This window comes from Pelobates fuscus, chromosome 1 (assembly GCF_036172605.1).
Source record: "Pelobates fuscus isolate aPelFus1 chromosome 1, aPelFus1.pri, whole genome shotgun sequence".
In the NCBI taxonomy this organism is placed as follows: domain Eukaryota; kingdom Metazoa; phylum Chordata; class Amphibia; order Anura; family Pelobatidae; genus Pelobates; species Pelobates fuscus.
In genome coordinates, this window is record NC_086317.1 from 336,378,211 (window position 1) to 336,398,569 (window position 20,359).

The window sequence follows — 20,359 nt, forward strand, 5'->3', positions numbered from 1 at the left end:
GTATGGATGCTGTAACTTAATGGGCATTTGCCTTTATTTCGTTTATAACACTTGTAACATCTCATATCAGTTGCTTCATTTTACAATTCGTTTATCTGAGATCTTTATTTTATCCTGAATGGCTTCACAGTAATGTACATTATTTTACTAAGCAATCAACTGCTTTGTAATTATAGTAATGAAAATAGGAGCCTATCCAAAGACTCTTGTGTTGTTGTTGCTCATATTATTATTATTGTTACAATTTATTTATCATGTGGATGTTTTGGTAATTGTGACTGACGTTTCCGTCCTTTGAGTAAACTGCTAATTAAATGGGGATATTTACCCCGAAGCTCACACTTTAATTCCATATATAAACACTTTACAGAAGTATTAACCATATGCACTCCAAACTGCCATCCGGTCTTTTTTAGATTCCATTACATTTCCAAGAAATTATAAGCCGTGTGGGTTTAAATATTAAATAAATCCATTTTACTGGTATCCTCTCCACATTGTTTTTTGGCAGTTAGGAAAAAAGCAAAAATAATGGTGTGACTTACTTGTTGTATTTGTTTATTGCATGTATTTGTCCTTGCATGAGATCATTCATTACATAAACATTATGAAATATTAGTGACAATATGTAATATTTTTTGTTTTCCTGCTAAATAAAAAAAATGTACATTCCCTCGAAATAGTTAGTACTAGTTGTCCAACATATATATTTATAGTGTTGAAAAATATGATTAAATATACTCCATGTCCATCCACACAGGCCTCATATACCTTGTGACAATTACTATATATTCTTAAAGGGTTCAGATGAAGAATGCATGGATAATTTGTGTATATATAGTGTGTGTATTTGTGTGTGTGTGTCTGCGCCTTTCTGTGTGTTTGTCTATGTCTAAATACATGTTTTACATTGAACGCCTTTGCCCCATATCACTGAAACGGTAATCGCTCTTCTATAGCAAATACACAGCTCTGTTTTTGTCTATTCACCCAAATAATGCCAATTCAGGGCACGAGAAGGAGCAGAAAATGGGGAATTGTCCCCAGAGCTAGGGAAACCATCCTAAATCACCAGAACACCACTTGAACTTGAGTTCCCATTGTTTCAAAGAGACATCAATGATTTTAATGAAACAGGACCCCCCTCTCTGTTAGGACTGGGATAAAAGCAGTGGACTCCCCATTTTCTGAGCCTGCAGCTGGCGTTTGTTGGCTGTTGTACTCAATAGGAGTGAGGAATAGCTGTACGCAGGCTAAATAGACCTGGCTGAACAAAGCACCTTGGAAAGGAATACATGGCTCCATTGTGCTAGTTTGCTACAAACCTATTAAAAGACAAATAGCGTCCATCAGGTTTAACAAAACGCGTTTGTATTATACATACTTATCTGCTTCAAATACACTTATTGGTACAATGGGCAGACATTCAGACAGACCCTCAGAGAGGGGCAGCAGCATTAGAGCATGTCCCTCTAAATCCATGCCTGAAAACACAGGAGAAAACACAGTCAACCTGCTGATAATTGTTGCCTCTATTTGTAGATGAAGAACTGTAAGTAGTTAAGTTCAATGAGAAACGGCTTTAGTGTAACGTGCAAGGCACTCAGGGAAATGAGTGGGCATTTAACTGGAGAAATGAGCTTTATACAGCCTTTAATTGAACACCTCTAAACTCAAATTAGACTCGTGTTTCCTACACTGCTTTAAAATCTCCTTTTCCTTTGCTTTTTGGGGAGTTTGCCAAAAACAGAAAAAGAGAAGAAAAAAAAATCTCTAGAAAAAAAACAAAAAAACTCGAGTTAGGTATAGTTTGTAAATGGATAGCATTTGGTGAGATTTTTTTGTTTTTTTACATTTCTTTTTCTTTGTTACATGATTTGTTTTTTGTGTCTAATGTTACACCAATCAGCAATACTTAAAAAAAGAAGTGCATATGTTTGAATGTTCGTGTTTCTATTATATGCATATATGTGTCTATACATACGCAGACACACACTCCCATATTCATAGATATACACTTATTTTATTAATTCAAATATATATAATTAATATATATATATATATATATATATATATATATATATGTATATATATATATATATATATATAATATATAAAAATGTACATTCATATAAGGAATATTTATATAGATTTTGGAAATTTACTTAATTTTAAAACAGAAGAAATATGATGTCATCAAATGTTTGTTCAAATATTTCGTTCTATTATTGATTTTTTTTTTTATAGTAACCCGTGCATTAAAATACATTCAGAATCGCATGTGCATAATATAAGCTAAAATATTTAAGTTGGTGTAAAAAAAAATCCAGCTCGGCCACATTTTCCACTTGGATATTTTGAAAATTCGATGTTTAATTCTTACGAATTCGCTATTTAGTGAATAAATCCCATGCGATATAACGATTTCCTTGTATGTTTTTTTATCTACTTTAGGAAAATGTATTCAGCTGCCATATAAATGTAAAATAAAAAGTAAATAAGTTCGTTGTTTTCTTATTTTTTTCTACTGCTGAGTAATATTTACATTTTATTTGTCGGTGTCTTTCTTATGTGTTCAACGAAATTGTATGTTTTGCCTATCGAACAAATATATAAAATAACATTTAAAAAATGTGAGAATACTATTGGGAATGTGTCTTAAAATTAACCTTATTAATATTAAAATATATGATATAACAAAGCTTATTAACCCTGAAATATTTTTATTTGTTATGTATTTTTATATTAGCTTGTTATTTGAAGCATAGGTCATCAAAACATAAACCTTATTTCAAAAACTGTAATAACAGCAGTACTATTGTTATTCGTTCTAAATGCACAAACTTGCCATTTAAATTATTATAACATCCGCGTTAATGGTTAAATTAAAGATGTAAAACACCATCACGAAATAGAGAAGTATGATGAGGTGCAACCGACTTCCAAAATTTAGGCCAGACTATTCCAGTAAGAAATATTCTTCACTTCTTCTTAGCCAAGTTGGAGATTTTCAATCTCGACGAATTCAGCCTAAAGGTTACAAGTCGCTGTTTAGTGAATAAGCATCTACAAATATCTGCACAGCTTCCAGTGGATTTGGATTTGTAACAATAATATCCTGCAGTGTCCTGCAGATATTTACATTTTATAGCACAGCAACTCACTACTAAAAAGTGTAAATGATAGGAGAAAAGTATATATAAATATATATTATATGTGTGTGTGTATATATATATAATATTTTCCCTATTATTTAGACGATATAATTTTGTCTGTGTGGTGTTTTTGTATATTTTCTAGAAATGCATTTCTGCAGTATGTTTATAGATATGTAAGTGATTTTTGTCAAAATTATTTTTATACTATATTAATATGTGCGTGTTTGTGTGTGTTCAGTTATATGTTATTTACGTATTTCAGGACCTTTTTAGAGAAATCTATTGTGACATATGTAGATGATACATTACAGAATCTATTAAATTAATTGGATTTTTTGTTTACTGTGTGTGTGAATTTTTATTGAAATGTCTATGGGCAAGCAGCACATACAAAGATACAGAACCATGTGTTACACGTGCATACTAATTGTTAATATCCACCCACGTGTGTTTGCCCGGTATATGAAGTGGATTATCCTGACTGTATATGAGGTGATGATTACATATGTAATATAATGTATTTTTGCATGTGTCGCACATTCCCTATCGCCTGCATGTGAGCGGTAAAGTGGTTATTTATAAACAGGCGGACACAGTGTGAGAGTATGAGCAATGATCACCCCAAACAGGTATAAAGTGAATGGTTCTAAGTGCAGAATGTAAAGCACGTGAGGAGGATAGAGGTTCCACCATAGAATGCTGGGAATGACAAGTGCTGGGTGACTCATATTATATATTGTTATTGTTTTATTCTTTAATGTAACTACTATGTCATACAATGTTACTCCTTACTCCTGGCTGTATTTACAGTATTCGATTTCACTGTCAGTACATTCGGAGCTCCCAGTCTAGAGTAGGCATTGCAGTACTGACAGTAGAGGGCACATTTTGCTCTTACTCTATGATACATGGAAACTGTAACAGCCAAGGGTTGCAGAGCATTGCAGATTAATATGTGCTCATTATACATATAATACGCATTATGTAAAATGATTATATACAGTTGTTTTTGTTTGTTTGTTTTTATTAATTCAAACAAAGAAAAAAAATCATTGGCATGTGTTTTTTTTGTTTTTGTTTGTTTTTTAAATGCACGTGTAATCTAGTTACAGCTTATGTTCGTGGTAGTGTCAATACTGCATTATGTGTTTAAATCTGGTATTTGTATAGTTGTAATAATAAGCAGTATGTTATAGAATCCTCTTAGTGTGTTCTTTGGTATTATGAGTGTGATCTTGACATTCTGTATATAGAGGTTACATGCTTTTTTTTTTGAGCTAGTGTTTGTTGTGTAGGTGTGGTCCCTGTGTCTTGCTGCCTGTAGTGTTGTGTGCTAGTATGGGAATGTGTGCACAATGTGGCCTGTAGCCGGTCAGTACAGCTTGCTGAATAAATCTCTACATGTGGGCAGGGCATTATCTCCTATCTCCTGTCCGGCACCTTGAGTTCTGCAGCCTATTACTGACTGCCAGACAGAGTTACCAAGGACACTTAACCCCTTCGCTGCAGTACATCCTTCAACGATCTGTACAAAAAGTATTCTTCTTCATTCATAAGGCGCCCACACATACGGTAGTTTTAGCAACCAGCATGTTCTCTGGCTCTGCATCAAGTTCAATAGAAACACTATACACACTGTTCAATAACCATATGTTACTCATACAATTCCATTACCAGCATATATACATAATGAATATAATGTACCCAGAGACAATGTTATTCTTAGTATAGCGCCTACATGTTCCGTAGCGGCATACTGTAGGTCTAGATGTCTTTATAGCAATAGGTTTGTATATTGAATGCACTCATGGTAATTGGTACATGTCTTCACGTGTGTGCCTGTATTGTACGCCTGCATGCTGTTAATGTACTCCATACATGATGGATGTTGTACAGCCTGTATGGTGTACCTATAATCGATGGGCGTCCTTGACTCCTTGCAAACATTTAATAACCATTGATGCTGTTCTTGGTATGGAGCAGGTAACCAAATATTAGTGCAGCTGACCTGATCTAGTGTGGGTCTGGTGTCATAGGGCTCCACTAAATGTTTACTGTGTGTGAAAGTCAACACTAATTAAAATCCTGAAGCAACGTTCATTAGTATTCATGACATGGAATTAGATTTAGTTTTTATCTTGCTCCCTGGATCAATATCTGAGCAGCATGTGTCAGGAATGAGCAGGAATGTGGTCACTGCATGTGGCTGACCTCTCACTGTCTCCCTACAGGTCACATAATCTTCATCAAAAACAGGTCATACTGTCTTCATCAGGAATTCAGAGAGCCAACTGCAGCATTGAGCTGGTGGAGAAGACAAGGCTTGATGGTTGAAGGAAAGGCAAAGTATACTGAAACACAGGCAATGGTGAAAATGAATTATATTAGCAACATTCTAAAAAAGGAGTCACCCAGCATAAATTACTGAACGTTACACAGAGTCAAAGGGTAATCTAATGCATCTGGACTAAATTGGTGGGTGCTGGCATATTTTATACGATTTATAAGTCTATATAAACACATTTATAGCAAACTATAAATAGAAAGTATTAACCATTTGGATATCATGCAGGTGCCTGAAGCACACATTGCATTATTCCCATGTACATATAACTGAACTTGCTTGTTTATGATGTGGGGGGAATCTGAAATCGATTGGTCTATAATGTCCAATTCTTAGAATGCCATCTGTTCAGACTTTGAAACTGACAGCGACATGTCCACTAACGTCATACCTCAAAAGCCAGATTTAAAAAAAAAATAAATAAAAAAAAAAAAAATGCATAAAAATATTAATAATTAAAGAATATATACAATTATTATATATATATATATATATATATATATATATATATATATATATATATATATATATATATATACACAATCATTTAAATAATGTATTATATATACTTATTTGATTTTTGTAAACTTTTACCCTATCTGCATAATAATTGTCTATGTTGCTGATCCCACTCCCCATAATTATAACTGACTCCAGTGTTTGGTTCTGTGTGTCTAACAATTGTCTGATGCCTGGATTGAATCCCTATTTAATTGTAGCCTGTATCAATTCATTTACTGTCCCACTAGAATGTGCGAGTGTGCAATTTTAATCCAAGGAATGTACAGTAAATTGCAAGAACTAATATTATTTGGCAGATTAATAGATATATTATTCAGTGGCTAATAACAGCGTGTGTGTTATTAGCTAGCTTATTAAATATATACGGTTTCCATTTAATGATTTCTATACAACAAACCTCATGTGAAGTGTATATAAAACTTCTAGGTGATCTATAAAACATAACCCTTGAGATGTTAGTATTGTTTTATTTAGTATTTCAAATGCTTTATTAAATTTAGTATTGTTTTAAACTTTACATACCAGTCATTAGAATCTGGCTCTGCAGGGGGGTGAATGCTAGTGACCGCTCTCAGCAGGGTGTTGCTTAGTCTTGGTGTTTAAATAATTAATACTGTTGAAGAAGATATGGGGAGTTTCATCCAATAAGAAGTAAGAACCGTTTGAGTATCAGCATCAAATAACAATTCTCCAACCGAAAGGGTTAAAATCACAGCCAAATACATTTTGTAGGATTCCAGGAATCTCATAGAAGACACAAGTGCAAATGACCGCAGGATAGCAGTCACTGGTGGAATTGTGAGATTAGTGCCTACATTCTATTCACATACAGAATAATATTGTTGCTATCTGTGGCTGCATTGAATACATTCCTCTATATGACATTGAATCACGATACGGCTCCTTTTAACGAGCTTCAATAAAATATTACATTCTCTTAAAGTTAACGTGATGTATTTTGTTACACAATTGTGTTTATTCATTAGAATGGAAGTGAATAGCGGTTTGCATTATATTGTGTTACTGTGTGACTTTATGTGCTTTGTTTTTTAATACACAAAAACAGATCACATGAATATTTGGATTTATAGTTTTGAGAAATGGTGGACAGAATTAGACTAATCAGGTTCAATATGCCCCCTTACATTTTCTCGCCTGTGCCCCCTCACATACATCCAGTCACCTTACTTCAATATACTCTCATGCTCAGGATCAAAGCTGCAGACACTTCAATGTTAATACAGTGGGGATGGATGAGGTAGACAGATGGATAGATACACACTCATGTATATACCCTTTAAATTTGAAAGATTCGATATACTAGTATTTTATTATAATTTACTTTTATTTTTCACTTATAGTGTACTCGATATAGATCTGTTAAGATGATACTAAATGATTGCAGACTAGCTCCATAATTACATTATGTTGAAGTGCCCATTATATTTTTCATTATAAAATTAAACACTCATAAGGTGCAGTTTATGAAGAAGAAAAAAGCTTAACGATCAAATAGTTTCTCGAACTGTGTGATATATCTGTATTGTTAAAAAATATATGTTGTATTAATTTTTTAAAAGATTCGTAGAATAACTACTTCAATTAATAGACATGACATTATTTGATGTAGTCATTGTTTGAATTTCTCTCAGACAATGTATAAATGATCATTTCACTGGAGACAGATTGTCTCACTGTTTAGGGCACTAGGGGACTGGATGCCTGGTAAAGAGGCACTAGTTGCACCGTGGTACCGAGGGCCACAGGATTCAGCTCTAGCTCTGGCTGCATTCAGGGCTGCAGGGTATTGCTGGGTGGCTGTTGCTATGCGGGTACGATTTCCCTGGCAGTCTGAAGCAGTGACACCGGCTAGATATTAGAGGCTTGGTGGTGGGATGAGTGGTTGCATTGCTGAGGTGCTGTAATCAATCCGTGTTTTTGTTTGTTAGCTGTGGGTGATAGGATCAGTAGGGTTCTTGCAGTTACTGCTGGTTTGCATCAAAAGGCTGTTGCAGCGGCTGAGATAGGGGGTTGCAGTGGCTGTGTGCTGGGATGGGTGGGGTTGCATTGGCTGGGTGCTGGTATAGGGGATTGCAGTGGCTGGGTGCTGAGCTATCGGAGGGAGTTGCAGTGGCAGGATGCTAGGATGGAGGGTTACAGTAGCTGGGTGCTGAGATATGCAAAGGGGGTTGCAGTGGCTGGGTGCTGAGATATAGGGGTGGCAGTGGCTTGGTGCTGGGATGGAGGGTTTCAGTAGCTGGATGGTGAGATATGGGGGGGGGTTACAGGTGCTAGATGCTGGGATATGGGGGGGGTTGCATTGGCTGGGTGCTTGGATATGGGGGGGATTACAGTGGCTGGATGCTGGGATATGGGGGGGGGGGATTTGCAGTGGCTGGGTGCTGGGTTATGGGGTGTTGCAGTGGCTGGGTCCTGAGATATGGGGGGGGGAGTTGCAGTGGCTGGGTGCTGGGATATGGGGGGTGGGGGGGAGGAAGGATTGCAGTGGCTGGGTGCGGTTTAGTATTTTAGTATCCTGCAGCAGCCTACAAACTGTGATTCCTGGATGGCAATACGTTTGTTACAGTAACAGATGTGTTATGCCGGTATCTGCACAGACCCATATCTACATTTCTGCCATGTGGCTGTCACAAGCAGCACAACCACTCACTCAATATGTCGTAAAAACGCATTAACGTGCCACAATTAAGCTGATTTGAATGATTTCTTCCTGGTGACTGGTCCTGAGATGTGGGTACAGCAGGTCTGAGCTCTGCCTGGAACACTGCAGCCATCACGTGCAAGTTCAAGGTCACCGCCAGCCCGCCCAGGTCAGGGTATGTCACAGTAGTCCATGCTTTGTGCACATAGGGCTAGCAGCCATTCAACACGCTGGCTCTCCAGGAATTCTCTCTCCAATCCACTACATTCTATATATTCCCAACTCCACATTCACAACAGAGACTAGCGAACAGGAATTTCTAGCCACAATATTTATATAATAATAAATATAAGGAACAGCACAAAATATACACATAGACACAATCATCCAGCCATAGATATAGGCAAAGCCACAGCAGATCAATAAATGAAATTGATGAAAGATCAATCAAACGACTAAAATGTGTCCAATTCATAATTGTAATATCTATGCCTTCTACGAATAGTACACAATAACTGACTTTATACAGGGACCAGCTTAACCGTGCATTGATAGAAAGCAGACAGGAATTTGTCACCTTTAAATATTATTGAAGGATAGCTTATTACAACAGTCGAAAATATAAAATACTTTAGATTAAATGATTTTGTAAAATGTCATGCAAGTCATTGTGACAAGAAAACCGCCAAGACGTGCCTTTATAAATCTACATTTATGTGATGGTATATAGACACCTAAAATAGCGATCTCTGATATTTTTGGTCAGAACGATGATTTCCTCATTGTCGAAAAACATTCATTCACAACCCGCCGGGGTTTTCTATATACAGCACAATTTGAGAAAAGGGACATTCCCGCAATGCTGTAAAATAATGGCCTACTTCAGAGTTTAGTAAATAAGCCTGCGATTTACCGAATTGCAGAGAATTTAAAATCAGAATGGGGACGTTTAGGCCACTAAAACCGATTTTATAACAATGAACTAGTTTGGCACAGCTTGTTTAACGAGTTTTAAAATTCAAATTTTACTTCGTAATAATTCGACGTTTGGTCCGATCCTTTATGATTCGGAAGTAGAAATAAGTCCAAGTGATATGATTGCAGACTAGTTTGCATTGTGAGTACAGTCATGTGTGGTAGTCGAAATGGTCACTCACACATAATCTGCTGTAACACAAACATAGCTCTACAATAAAACTAGGTTCTGCACTTCAGCGAGCGATAAGGAAAAGACTTGTGTTCTCTCCTATATAACAAGAGTGGCATTTTTACAAAACATGTACCTTAATAAATGATTCATTTAATTCGTTCTAGTTACTCAATGTCTTTCTGGTGAAGTTGAAATAGCTTAGTTATTTTACCAAGAGCCTAATCAAATACTGCACCAAAAAAAAAAAAAAAAGCTATATAACTCAATCCTTGTTTTTAAAGAACTCCTCTAAATGCAGCGTGGCCCTTAACACAAAGATACAATTTGAATATATCCATACATTAAAAAAAAAAAAAAATCTGACTTTGCAGTTTCAACACATTTTATTATAGGTGTGTATGTATGCATTACTCTTAAAACAGGTCACAAAAAAAATAAAAATGATGAAACCACTTTAAATAAAAAAAAAAATCTGGAACAATTTATGCTCACAAATTGTACATATTTATAATTAAGAAACATTCTTTATAAATAGTGTTTCCTCTGTAGTAAGTCAATATCATAATTTAATTACAAATGGATAAATATGGTAAAAGGGCTATTTACAGGAGAAAGGCTGATAGTTATGGGAAGAAGCAGACTGCACAACGATTACATTCCCCCTCCCAGCGGTCTTTTTAAACATTAAGAGTAAATCGAACTTGCAAAAAGCACAAAAAACAGCACATGGACACCCCTCCCCTCCCCAGTTAACAGAAATAAAGTACATTCACGAGCCTGGTGTATAAGTGAACGCCTGTTATAGTTTAGACAAACAGTAGAGACTTTGGCACAGAGTTTTATTGTTTCCCAGCCCAGCTGCATGAAAATTACAATCAAGTTTCGTTAATAAAACAAAACAAAAAAAAAGTAGGACAATACGTAAAGATCACAATAAAAAAAGTAAATAAAAATGTGAAAAAAATAAACAAAAGAGGACATTTTAAATCTTCCACCTCCCCCTCCCTCCCCCCAATTGAAAGAAAACCCATCCCTTGTTATGCAGAGTCCTATGTACAAAGGAATGAGACATACATTGCAAGAGGTCCAGATTAAAGTCACTTCAACCCATGTTCATGTAATGAGAACATGTTAGGGTAGGTAGGTAGGTACGTAGCTAGATTACAAATCAGACTTTTCATTTTAGAAGGAAGAGGGATAAATAACCATTTGCTTGAGCTCTGTTCCTGCATCCTCCTGGTCACTGTACATTGTGTTTTTATCACTCTGCTGGTGTGTGTATGTGTGTGCTTTTCACAAATCCCCCCAGAACTCTTACAAGCCCAGGGTCTATATCTGCTCAGTGGTGAGTCCTGCAATGTCTCTGGTGGCCTATAGAGTCCTGAAGAAGCCATGCAGGGGCCCCTAGACGTACCATTCATTGAAATTTGAAGATAGAGCTCCCCCAGGCCCATTGGATACACTGTGTACAACATTCACTGCGGCGCTGGCTGGGGACAGGTTAGTGCTCTGTGTTTCAGTGTTGGGGGACACCAGACCTGGGGGAGTTGAAGACTCATAGCCAGAGCTGGCAGCGGGTGACGACTCTGAGCCTTGTGGAGAGGACTCGTGGACCTATGGGAAAAAAAACAAAACATTTTAGTGATCAGAAATGTATTTAAAAAGGCTATCTAGGGATGAAAAATAAATAAACCAAAACCAAACTGCTACCCATTACCACAGAAATAATTCATACGGGTTAAAGAGGAAAGTTTGGAAGAAAAAAAAATTTATAATAAAAATATATATAAATATAAAAGATTTACTAAATTCAGAATTGCAGCGCATTCAAATCTAAACTACCATTTGGCAAGAAAACAAAAAGTTTGTCTATTTTAGCCTCGATTTGGCAATTTGGTTTTCAATTCACCAGTCTGTGTACTATACGTACTTTTAGATTTATTCACTAAACAATGCATAAGCCAGTTTTTACACAGACATACTGTGTATGTTTGAAAATATTTTTTAAACTTTTCTTTAAAATAAAAAAAAATAAAAAAATAATAATTATAAAATTGTAAGGGCACGAGTGCACACAGCGCATTAAAATGATAACCACCGACGTATAATTGCACACAGCGAAGGAGGAAAAATATTTTTGGCAAGCCCTGATGTTCATTAATGTCCATTATTCGTGGGAAAACAAACATGACGTTTATTTCTGGATGATGTGGATATATACACGGTGTAATTCTATAAAGATAGATACACATCAAAACCACTTAAAGCAAATATCGAAAGCGGCTGACAATGATATATATATATATATTCAGCTTTAACTACAACTCTCAGCAGTCCAGCCTGCCAAATGTGCAGGGAAGTGTTGCGACCTTTCCTACCTTCATATGCTTCCTCAGGGAGCTGGGGTGGGTGTAGGACTTGTCACACATCTTGCACAGATAGGGCTTGTCCGAGGTATGGACATGCATGTGTTTCTTCCTATCGCTACTGTTAGCGAAGCGTCTATCGCAGCCTTCAAACTCGCACTGGAAAGGCTTCTCTCCTGGATCAAGGGAAAGAAAAACAATGAGATCAATCTATGGGAAAAACAATGGCTACCACCAAACTGATCACTAGAAGCAATGTTCCAATAACGGTCTTCGTTAAATTAAACTATTCTATTCGTATGTTAGAGAATTCGAACAGCCAGATTGCAGCGGGTTCTCAAGACAAAAATACATACAATTAAAAAACAAACAAACAAAAAAAAAAACCCACAGACAACAAAACCAAACGAAACATTGTCAAGGCTGGAATTTAATGGCTTCTTGTCTGTGCCCCGGGGAAAGACATGTAAATTGTCGTTCATTTGCAAACTAGTCAGGAACCATTGTTAGGCTTATTCACACAGGTGGAGTAAACAAGCAGCTTGTAAAGAAAAAAGGGGCAAATACATTTAAAAAGCATTCATTTGCTTTTCACAGCCTGTCCCTTCCCCCAGTCACCATATATCCAAATGTTATGCTGTTTGGAGCAATTTAGAGGTGTGATCACTCAAATATCCTCCATTTGGAGGGAATCCACTTAGCATTAAATTCCATTAGCACCTAAATTGTTTATAAAAGAGACATCTGTTCACATACAGGAGTTTAATGCAGACTTTCCGTGCAAAGAAATGCTTTTAATTTTAAACCTTGTTAAATCTCGTCTAGCACCTGAATTCAGTCCCAACACACCACTAAGTGGGCCTCACATCCTCCCAAATATTTATAGTTACCGTGCAAAAAAATGTGGAAGGGTCTTAACATTTATTATTTTTTTGTTAGTTAGTGAAGAGAGGAAAAAAAAAAAAATGAATAAAAATGGGGAAGATGTATGCCACAATATAAATACAATCAGTGGCATTTTAACAATCAACATAACTTAGCGGCAATGTATCAATTTTTGTTAGATTGTGCATAACGTAATAAAGTAATTAGTCACTACAAACGTTGAAATTGGGATGCAGATGAACAAGTAGTACATCGAGCTATTTTGGGAAGTGTGTTTTTTAAAATTCATTTCTCTTTATTTTTAAATACTGGGAAAACTACACGTCAAACTAAACGGTCACAATTGAACATCTGAGCTCTTTCCAAAGAACTTAGACACAATAGCAAACACTGACAGGCTTGTAAAACCGAGTCCATTACAGTCATGTACATACATGCAGAGCACATCACATGACATTTAGCAGGGAATATTTGGGGTGCATAAAGTAGCCCAGAAGCAGATGGAAGATTAAGCCAGACATTTTACCAAGAGAGTAAGACAAACATTTACATTTCTGAGGTTGGTGTTACCCTACCCCCACCCTCTACCCTAGAAAAGGGCATTAGACGGACACCTACCTGTGTGAGTCCTTTTGTGGATTTTAAGGTTTTCTGACCTGGCAAAGACCTTGCCACATCCAGGAAAGGGGCATGGGAAAGGTTTCTCTCCAGTGTGGACTCTGATGTGGTTAACCAGTTTGTATTTGGCTTTGAAGGGCTTGCCCTCTCTGGTGCACTCCTCCCAGAAGCAGATATGGTTGCTCTGCTCGGGGCCCCCAACATGCTCCACAGACACATGGGTGACCAGCTCATGCATGGTGCTAAAAGTCTTGTTGCAGCTTTTCTTGGGGTTACTGAGCTGCTCGGGGTCAATCCACTTGCAGATGAGCTCCTGCTTGATGCACTGTTGCCTCATGTACCTGAAGAAGGCCCCCGGGTGGTGGTGGTGGTGGTGATGGTGGTGGGCAGCCATGTTCATGCCCATGTTCATGGGGCCGTACTGGTTGTGGAGCTGGGCTGCGGTGTAGGGGTCCCCCCTGGGGCTGGTGACCTGCCGATACTGCTCAGTCCTGCCGAACACCTCCCCAGGCAGACCCAGCCTCATCTGGCCGCCCAGGGGGCTCTGTGTAGCGGCTGCATGTTGCTCGTGGATGCCGGGGAACAGCAGGTGGCTCTGGGGGTGCTCCCCGTGGGACAGCTGGTGGTGATGGGGGTGGTGGTGCAGGCTGCCAGCTGGGGGCCCAAACAAGCCGTGCTGACCCCCTCCCGCTGCCCCGGCACCCTCTGCGAACCCCCGGCCGCGGAACAAGAAGTCCCGGGGGCTGTTGAAGGCTGGCCCGGTGTAGGCAGCATGGGGGGCCAGGGCTGAGGAGGGATACCCGGCCTGGGAGGTGAAAGCCGAGCCCTGCCCCGGGGGGGACAAATCGTGGGGTCCATTGGCCCCGGAGCCTACGGGTACCCCGGCTCCCCCGCTGCCTCCCCCTCCGCCTCCCCCGGAACCCCCTCCAGGATTCAGCTTGAAGGCGCCCATGTGCGCCGGCTCCACGAAGCTGTTTTGCGCCAAACTCAGCTCCCTCTCCTGCATCTCTGCGGCCGCTGCAGCTGCGGCTGCCACTGCGGCATGGTGGTGGTGATGGTGGTGGTGCCGGGCAAACGTGCCCACACCGAGAGCTGGGAACTGGGGACCAGCGTCCAGCAACATGTCCGAATAGCGTCAGATCTCTGCGGCACAATCAGGCCGGTAAGCCGGGATAGCGGGCGGCGTCCTGGAGCAAACTACTGCAGATGGCAACACTTGGAAGAAGCTCTCCTAGGGGCATGTACGTCAACAGCAAAAAAATAAAAATTAAAAAAATTTACATTAAAAAAATAAAATTAAAATAGGTGATAAAATAGAATAAAAAGTGACAAGTCCAGTCTGTTCTATAGATATCCTGGTACAGACCATAAAACAACGTTAAAACAGAGTCCGCCAGTCTGTGAATGGTCCTGATAGGGTTCAATGGGACCTGCTCAGAAGAAGTGTCCAGATATCACCCCTCCTCTCACACAGCTCTCCCCGCTCACGGTCGCTCTCGGTCGGGGGACTGAGCTCAGATTCCCCCCCAGATGAAGGATCGGGCGGCAGATGCTCCTCTCTCTCCGCTTCTTCTTTCTTTAAGTTGCTGCTTAGGGTAGTGGGAGGAGGGGAGGGAGGAGTGTTTGGAGGAAGCTTGGTAAGGGTGGGGGAGAGAAGTGGGGGGGGGGTGGGGGGGGAGGAGGTGGTAGTGGAAATCCAAAAAAAAAAAAAAAAATACACACACAACAAACAACCATAAAAGAAAAGTGATATCACAGAGCATGGAGCAACTGCAAACAAGTCAGCAATCCTGCTACAGAGTTCTAGAATCTTGGACTCCACATTGTCCTTCCAGCAGATCTCCTCTTTCCCGTGGCTTTTGTTTGCTTTACTGTCCTTTTCAGCGGTTTTCGTTAGAAGGGGCTTTTGTTTTTGTGGTGGTGATTTTATGTTTTGAGGATTTTTTTTTTTGGTTTTTTTGTTTTATGTTTTCCTGTAGCGGATTTTTATTTTTCCCAGTCACCCTTATCACAACCCCTCCTTCTGCTGTCTTGTCTACTCTGTGACTGGACTGGCGGCCGTTCTCCCCCCACCGCCCCTTTAACAGCTGCCCGCTCACGCACAGGACGTCATCCTATTGGCTGCTGGGTTTGCAGGCAATCTCCCCAATCAGCCTGACAATCAGGCCGGCTGCCCCTCCCCGCCCAACGCTCCCACCCCTGTGGCTGCAGCTTAATCCAAGAGCGCTGCCCATTGCCCAGCACCAGGCATAGAACTGTGCAAAATAATAGCACCTTCTGCAGGGCTGAATGGGAGAATGGACAAGCCTCACTGTGTGGCATGACATCGTGCGTGTTTGTGACTCGCTGTATGTCTGTATGTGTGGGTTAACCAGAAATGCCCATTTTCCAGGTTGGAATCACAGTGGTACAGTGAAAAAAAAAATGATGCACCCAATACACACTTGTAAGAAGTTAAATTACAAACGCATGATATAGTCCCTTGATAATTATTGTGGATACATAACAAAAGAATAGCATATGCTTTAAACCATATACAGTATAAACTACAGTATACAAATACATATAACCTTTAACTTAAAAAATATTTAATAAAAACAGAACGCAGTAAAACACAGTTGAATGCATTTATTAAAAAAAAAAAAAAACCTCCATCGGGCATAAACACACAATGTCAATAGGTAGCATAGCCCCATTTTATGTCAAGATGTGTCTGTTTTGTAATTTACCAAAACATAACCTTAATATTAACGTATCCTTTATAAACATCTGCTTTTACCTCATATTAACTCTAATTAAGTAGTATATAGTCAATACAGAATAATTCATTCTACTCCACGTAGAATTCATAGATATTTACTAAACATGACCACTTATCCCCTACAGACTGCTAGTCACCGAGACTTGTGATATAATGGATTGCTGTGCTAAGCCCCGCTCATTTACTTCGTTATAGCTTATTTGTTGTTAATAATCATTCTTTAAATAATTCTGGCAGGGATTAAGTGGAAATAAACGTGTTGATTTAATTTTAGGGTATTTGGTACAGTGTACCAGAACGAGATTTTCCTAATAAAGCACATGAATACTATTGAGGATGTATATAGTGTATAGGGCTTTCCATCGTTATCGCTTCTGAAGTGTAAATGCTTTTATACATTTAAATAATAATCATTATATTTTATATTGTTTAATATAGTAATCTAATTTCGTGCATTTTACACACTGAGCCGTAATTTGAGTTAATAGTAAGCCAAAAGCCTTTCAGGGAGAAATATATTCATATATTGGTATATTTTGAATGAATGTATGTGTGTGTGTATAAATACATGAATACAATATATGTAAACGTATAAAACACGTCATGTAGCTGTCAATCTCTGATCTGTTGTTTGCTGGTATATTAGAAAGACGTTAGGTAGCAAGGATGAAGTTTTGGAGATAAGAGAATGCACTATTTACAAACATTGATACACTGATACATTGATCGCTGGCTCTGGGTGCTGTCACAAGCTTTGCTATTTCTTTAGGGGTAAACTGAATAGTGTTTTCCATGCAGTCCAAGGCCAGTGTCTCTGGGGTCTGGTTATCTTGCAGACATGGGGCATGGACTGGAACTGAACCCCAGTGAGAGCTGTGCCCACTGCTTTTAAACTGGCACAGTGTCTGCATGCACTCAGGCCTGGAGGAGGGCATGGGATCAACAGGCAGATACATTTACAGATATGTTTGCCCTTGATAATAGGGAGACATTGATCTGTACATAAAGACATAATCAGCACCTCTCGCTAATTACTGTTTGTTTTCAAAGCTAGAGGCACATAAACAATTAAACGTCTGTCCACAAGAGCAATCCAAGCAGGGGGAGAACCGCCTTGTAGTAGGAGAAAGTGAAGGGGGCCTTATCTGATCTTACATAGTCTGCCCCCTGTGCCCAATACGGCTAGGCTTCATACCACCCCGGGGCAACACAGGGCTTATTGTCTACCCTAAAGCTAATACCATTTAATTTATCTCATAACATCTCAATTAACACTACACTATTCCTGTAAAAAAAATACATTATTTATATTCCTCTATAATTGTCTAATCTACCTACCTATCTATCTATCTATAATATACATGTGTATCTATCTCTGCCTGTCTGTCTGTCTATCTATCTACCTCTCTATCTATCTGTATGTCTATCTATCTATGTATCTATCTATAATATACATTTGTATCTATCTATCTCTATCTGTCTATCTATATATCTGTATGTCTATATATCTGTATGTCTATCTATCTATCTGTATGTCTGTCTATCTATCTATCTATCTGTATGTCTATCTATCTATCTATCTATCTGTATGTCTGTCTATCTGTCTGTCTATCTGTCTGTCTATCTGTCTGTCTATCTATCCTATCCTACATATCATTGTGTTTAGAAAGCAGGCTTTATATATTGAATACCTCCCATAGCCCTTGTTCCCAAGTGAGAAATGCTTACCTCTCAGGCTAAGCTCTGTCTTTCTTCCTGCTCCTTTCTCCTCTGTCCCTTCCTTTCTTTGCTTGCTGCTTTTCCCACATCACCCCTCTCTATGTGTGTTGTGTGTGCCGCTTCAGGAGGCTTCAGAGCTAAAGTTTAGGGTGAATTCCTTAATTGCAGCCTGAGACCCCGCAGGCTGGCCTGTATGTGCTATTCTTCCTCGGCTCTAGTCCTACTCTCTCTGCAGGAAACATACAAGCCGATCCAAGTTCAAAGTCACTTTTGCCGTCCCTGTTAGAAGTGCTTTATTTCCCTCCAAACCACAAAACCCCTTTCCCCATGTCACAGGGTGAAAAGGGAAGAGAAAGGAGACTGCAATCACTTGTAGGGCCAATGCCAGAAATGCAGGCTTAAGCTGTTTTTGTTTAAAGGAGAAAGCTGGCGTTAAACTCCTATTTTATTTTTTTTCATGACTCAGTTCTTGTCAGCTATCTTGGAGTCCAGGTAGTTACAGATCTGCAGATCCAGAGAGAGTCTGAAAGGGTAACAATTTTGTACTTTTTTTCTTACTAGTTGTTTGCCTTAGGGTTTTTCCTTTACAACATTATTATCTAGAAGTACGTTAAATATAATTTGTAGTAGCCCACAGAACAGCAAATTCACTAAACAGCAAATTATAGTGAATTCAAAAAACAAATTGCAAAATTTAAGCTGAACCAATCAAGCTGTGACTAAAACTGGGTTCCATTATGCAAATCATTTTTAACATCTCTGAGAATTCGCTATTGAGTGAATAGACCCTTGATTGTTCTAGACTTCCAGGAGAGTTATTCACTAAACCACGATTTGTGATTAATTGAGCTTGGCAACAAAATCAAGTTCAAAATAAATCAAGCTGTAACCATAGGTGAATTGGGCAATCTTTAAAATTCGGCAAGGACTTTAATTTGTATTCTAATTTTATTCCATTAAAGGGATAATATTGCACCTTTTCTTGGGGGAAAAAGGCCTTAAATAGTAATTGTATTTCCTAAAAGTGAAAAGAGCTTTCATCATTTTAATTTCAAGAAAAAGGAATGTGAATTTGGTGTTAGCACTGGGGTTTATTTACCAAACAGTAAATAGACAGCTAGCAACATTTAGGTCGAAAGATACTAGTTGTAAGAAATTTCCATTTAGGTTGCACTGAATCTAGTTTCTGAACTCATCTATTTTAGTCTGGGGTTTTTCTACCCACTGTCTAGACACCATAACACGCTGTTTAGTGAATAGACCCCAATACAGCAAATAAAACCCAAGCAGGTTGTATTAATATGTGTTTATCATAAGATAAAGCAATTTCATTAAAGCCAGATCATTTATTCACGTTTAAATTAGAACCATAAGTATCCGAGGCATCATGTTGTTTGTGATGAGTGATACATATCATTTCAAGTTTTTGGATTACTTTGTTCTCGCAGGCATGGTATTTATTATACATACATTTCTATGCCTCTCGCAATGTGTTATATATTATCCTAAAATGGAGATGAAAAGAGGGAGAGATCGCACCGTTGTCTGTGTGACAGACCCTCGTAATGTCAACATGGTCATCAACAGGATATTGGGTTGCAAGTTACCTTTGATTGTGTTGACCTTGGGTCATTCATGGGATACTCGACCCTTGACCCATTGAAGACCACATATGTTGCTGCATAGCCTTACTGTGTAAAACATACCAGGAGATAATAACACAGCTCTTTGTCAGTTTCACTAACATGGGCTTGAAAGACAAGGGAAATCGTGAAAATCTGCCCCAAACCTGCAAGATTTTCCAGTTTATATAGAGAGCAGTCAGTATACATTGCTTAGCTGCCAGAGGTCGGATATTTATTTCTAGGCTTCCTATATCCCTGTGGGATACAATGAAAACACATCCCTTAGGGAAACGCATAAGTCTGTATGTCACCTGCTGTCAGCCAGATATATATCAGCTATTTAAAAACTGCCCATTTACAAATGTGTGTGTCTGTGTGTGCATATACCCACACAAACCACTCTGCACAGGAGAATTGGAACTAAAATACCTAGTAATCAGGTTTTTATATTTATCTCACTATATTACTACAACAATCATATTATAATACAGTGAACAGAAAGAAAGCGACAGACAGATAAGACAGATACGACAGACAGAGAGACAGACA

The 20,359-nt window shown here is 38.6% G+C and overlaps 1 protein-coding gene across 1 annotated transcript; it reads right to left on the reverse strand.

The window, feature by feature from the left end:
- Positions 1-10,369: 10,369 nt before the first annotated feature.
- ZIC2 (Zic family member 2) lies at positions 10,370-15,292 on the reverse strand. Its single transcript, XM_063425404.1, has 3 exons — positions 13,706-15,292; positions 12,215-12,378; positions 10,370-11,450 (listed from the first exon to the last, which is right to left on the reverse strand). Exons 1-3 carry the CDS (start codon positions 14,826-14,828, stop codon positions 11,241-11,243), a joined length of 1,497 nt encoding a protein of 498 aa, XP_063281474.1. The 5' UTR covers positions 14,829-15,292; the 3' UTR covers positions 10,370-11,240.
- Positions 15,293-20,359: the final 5,067 nt, after the last annotated feature.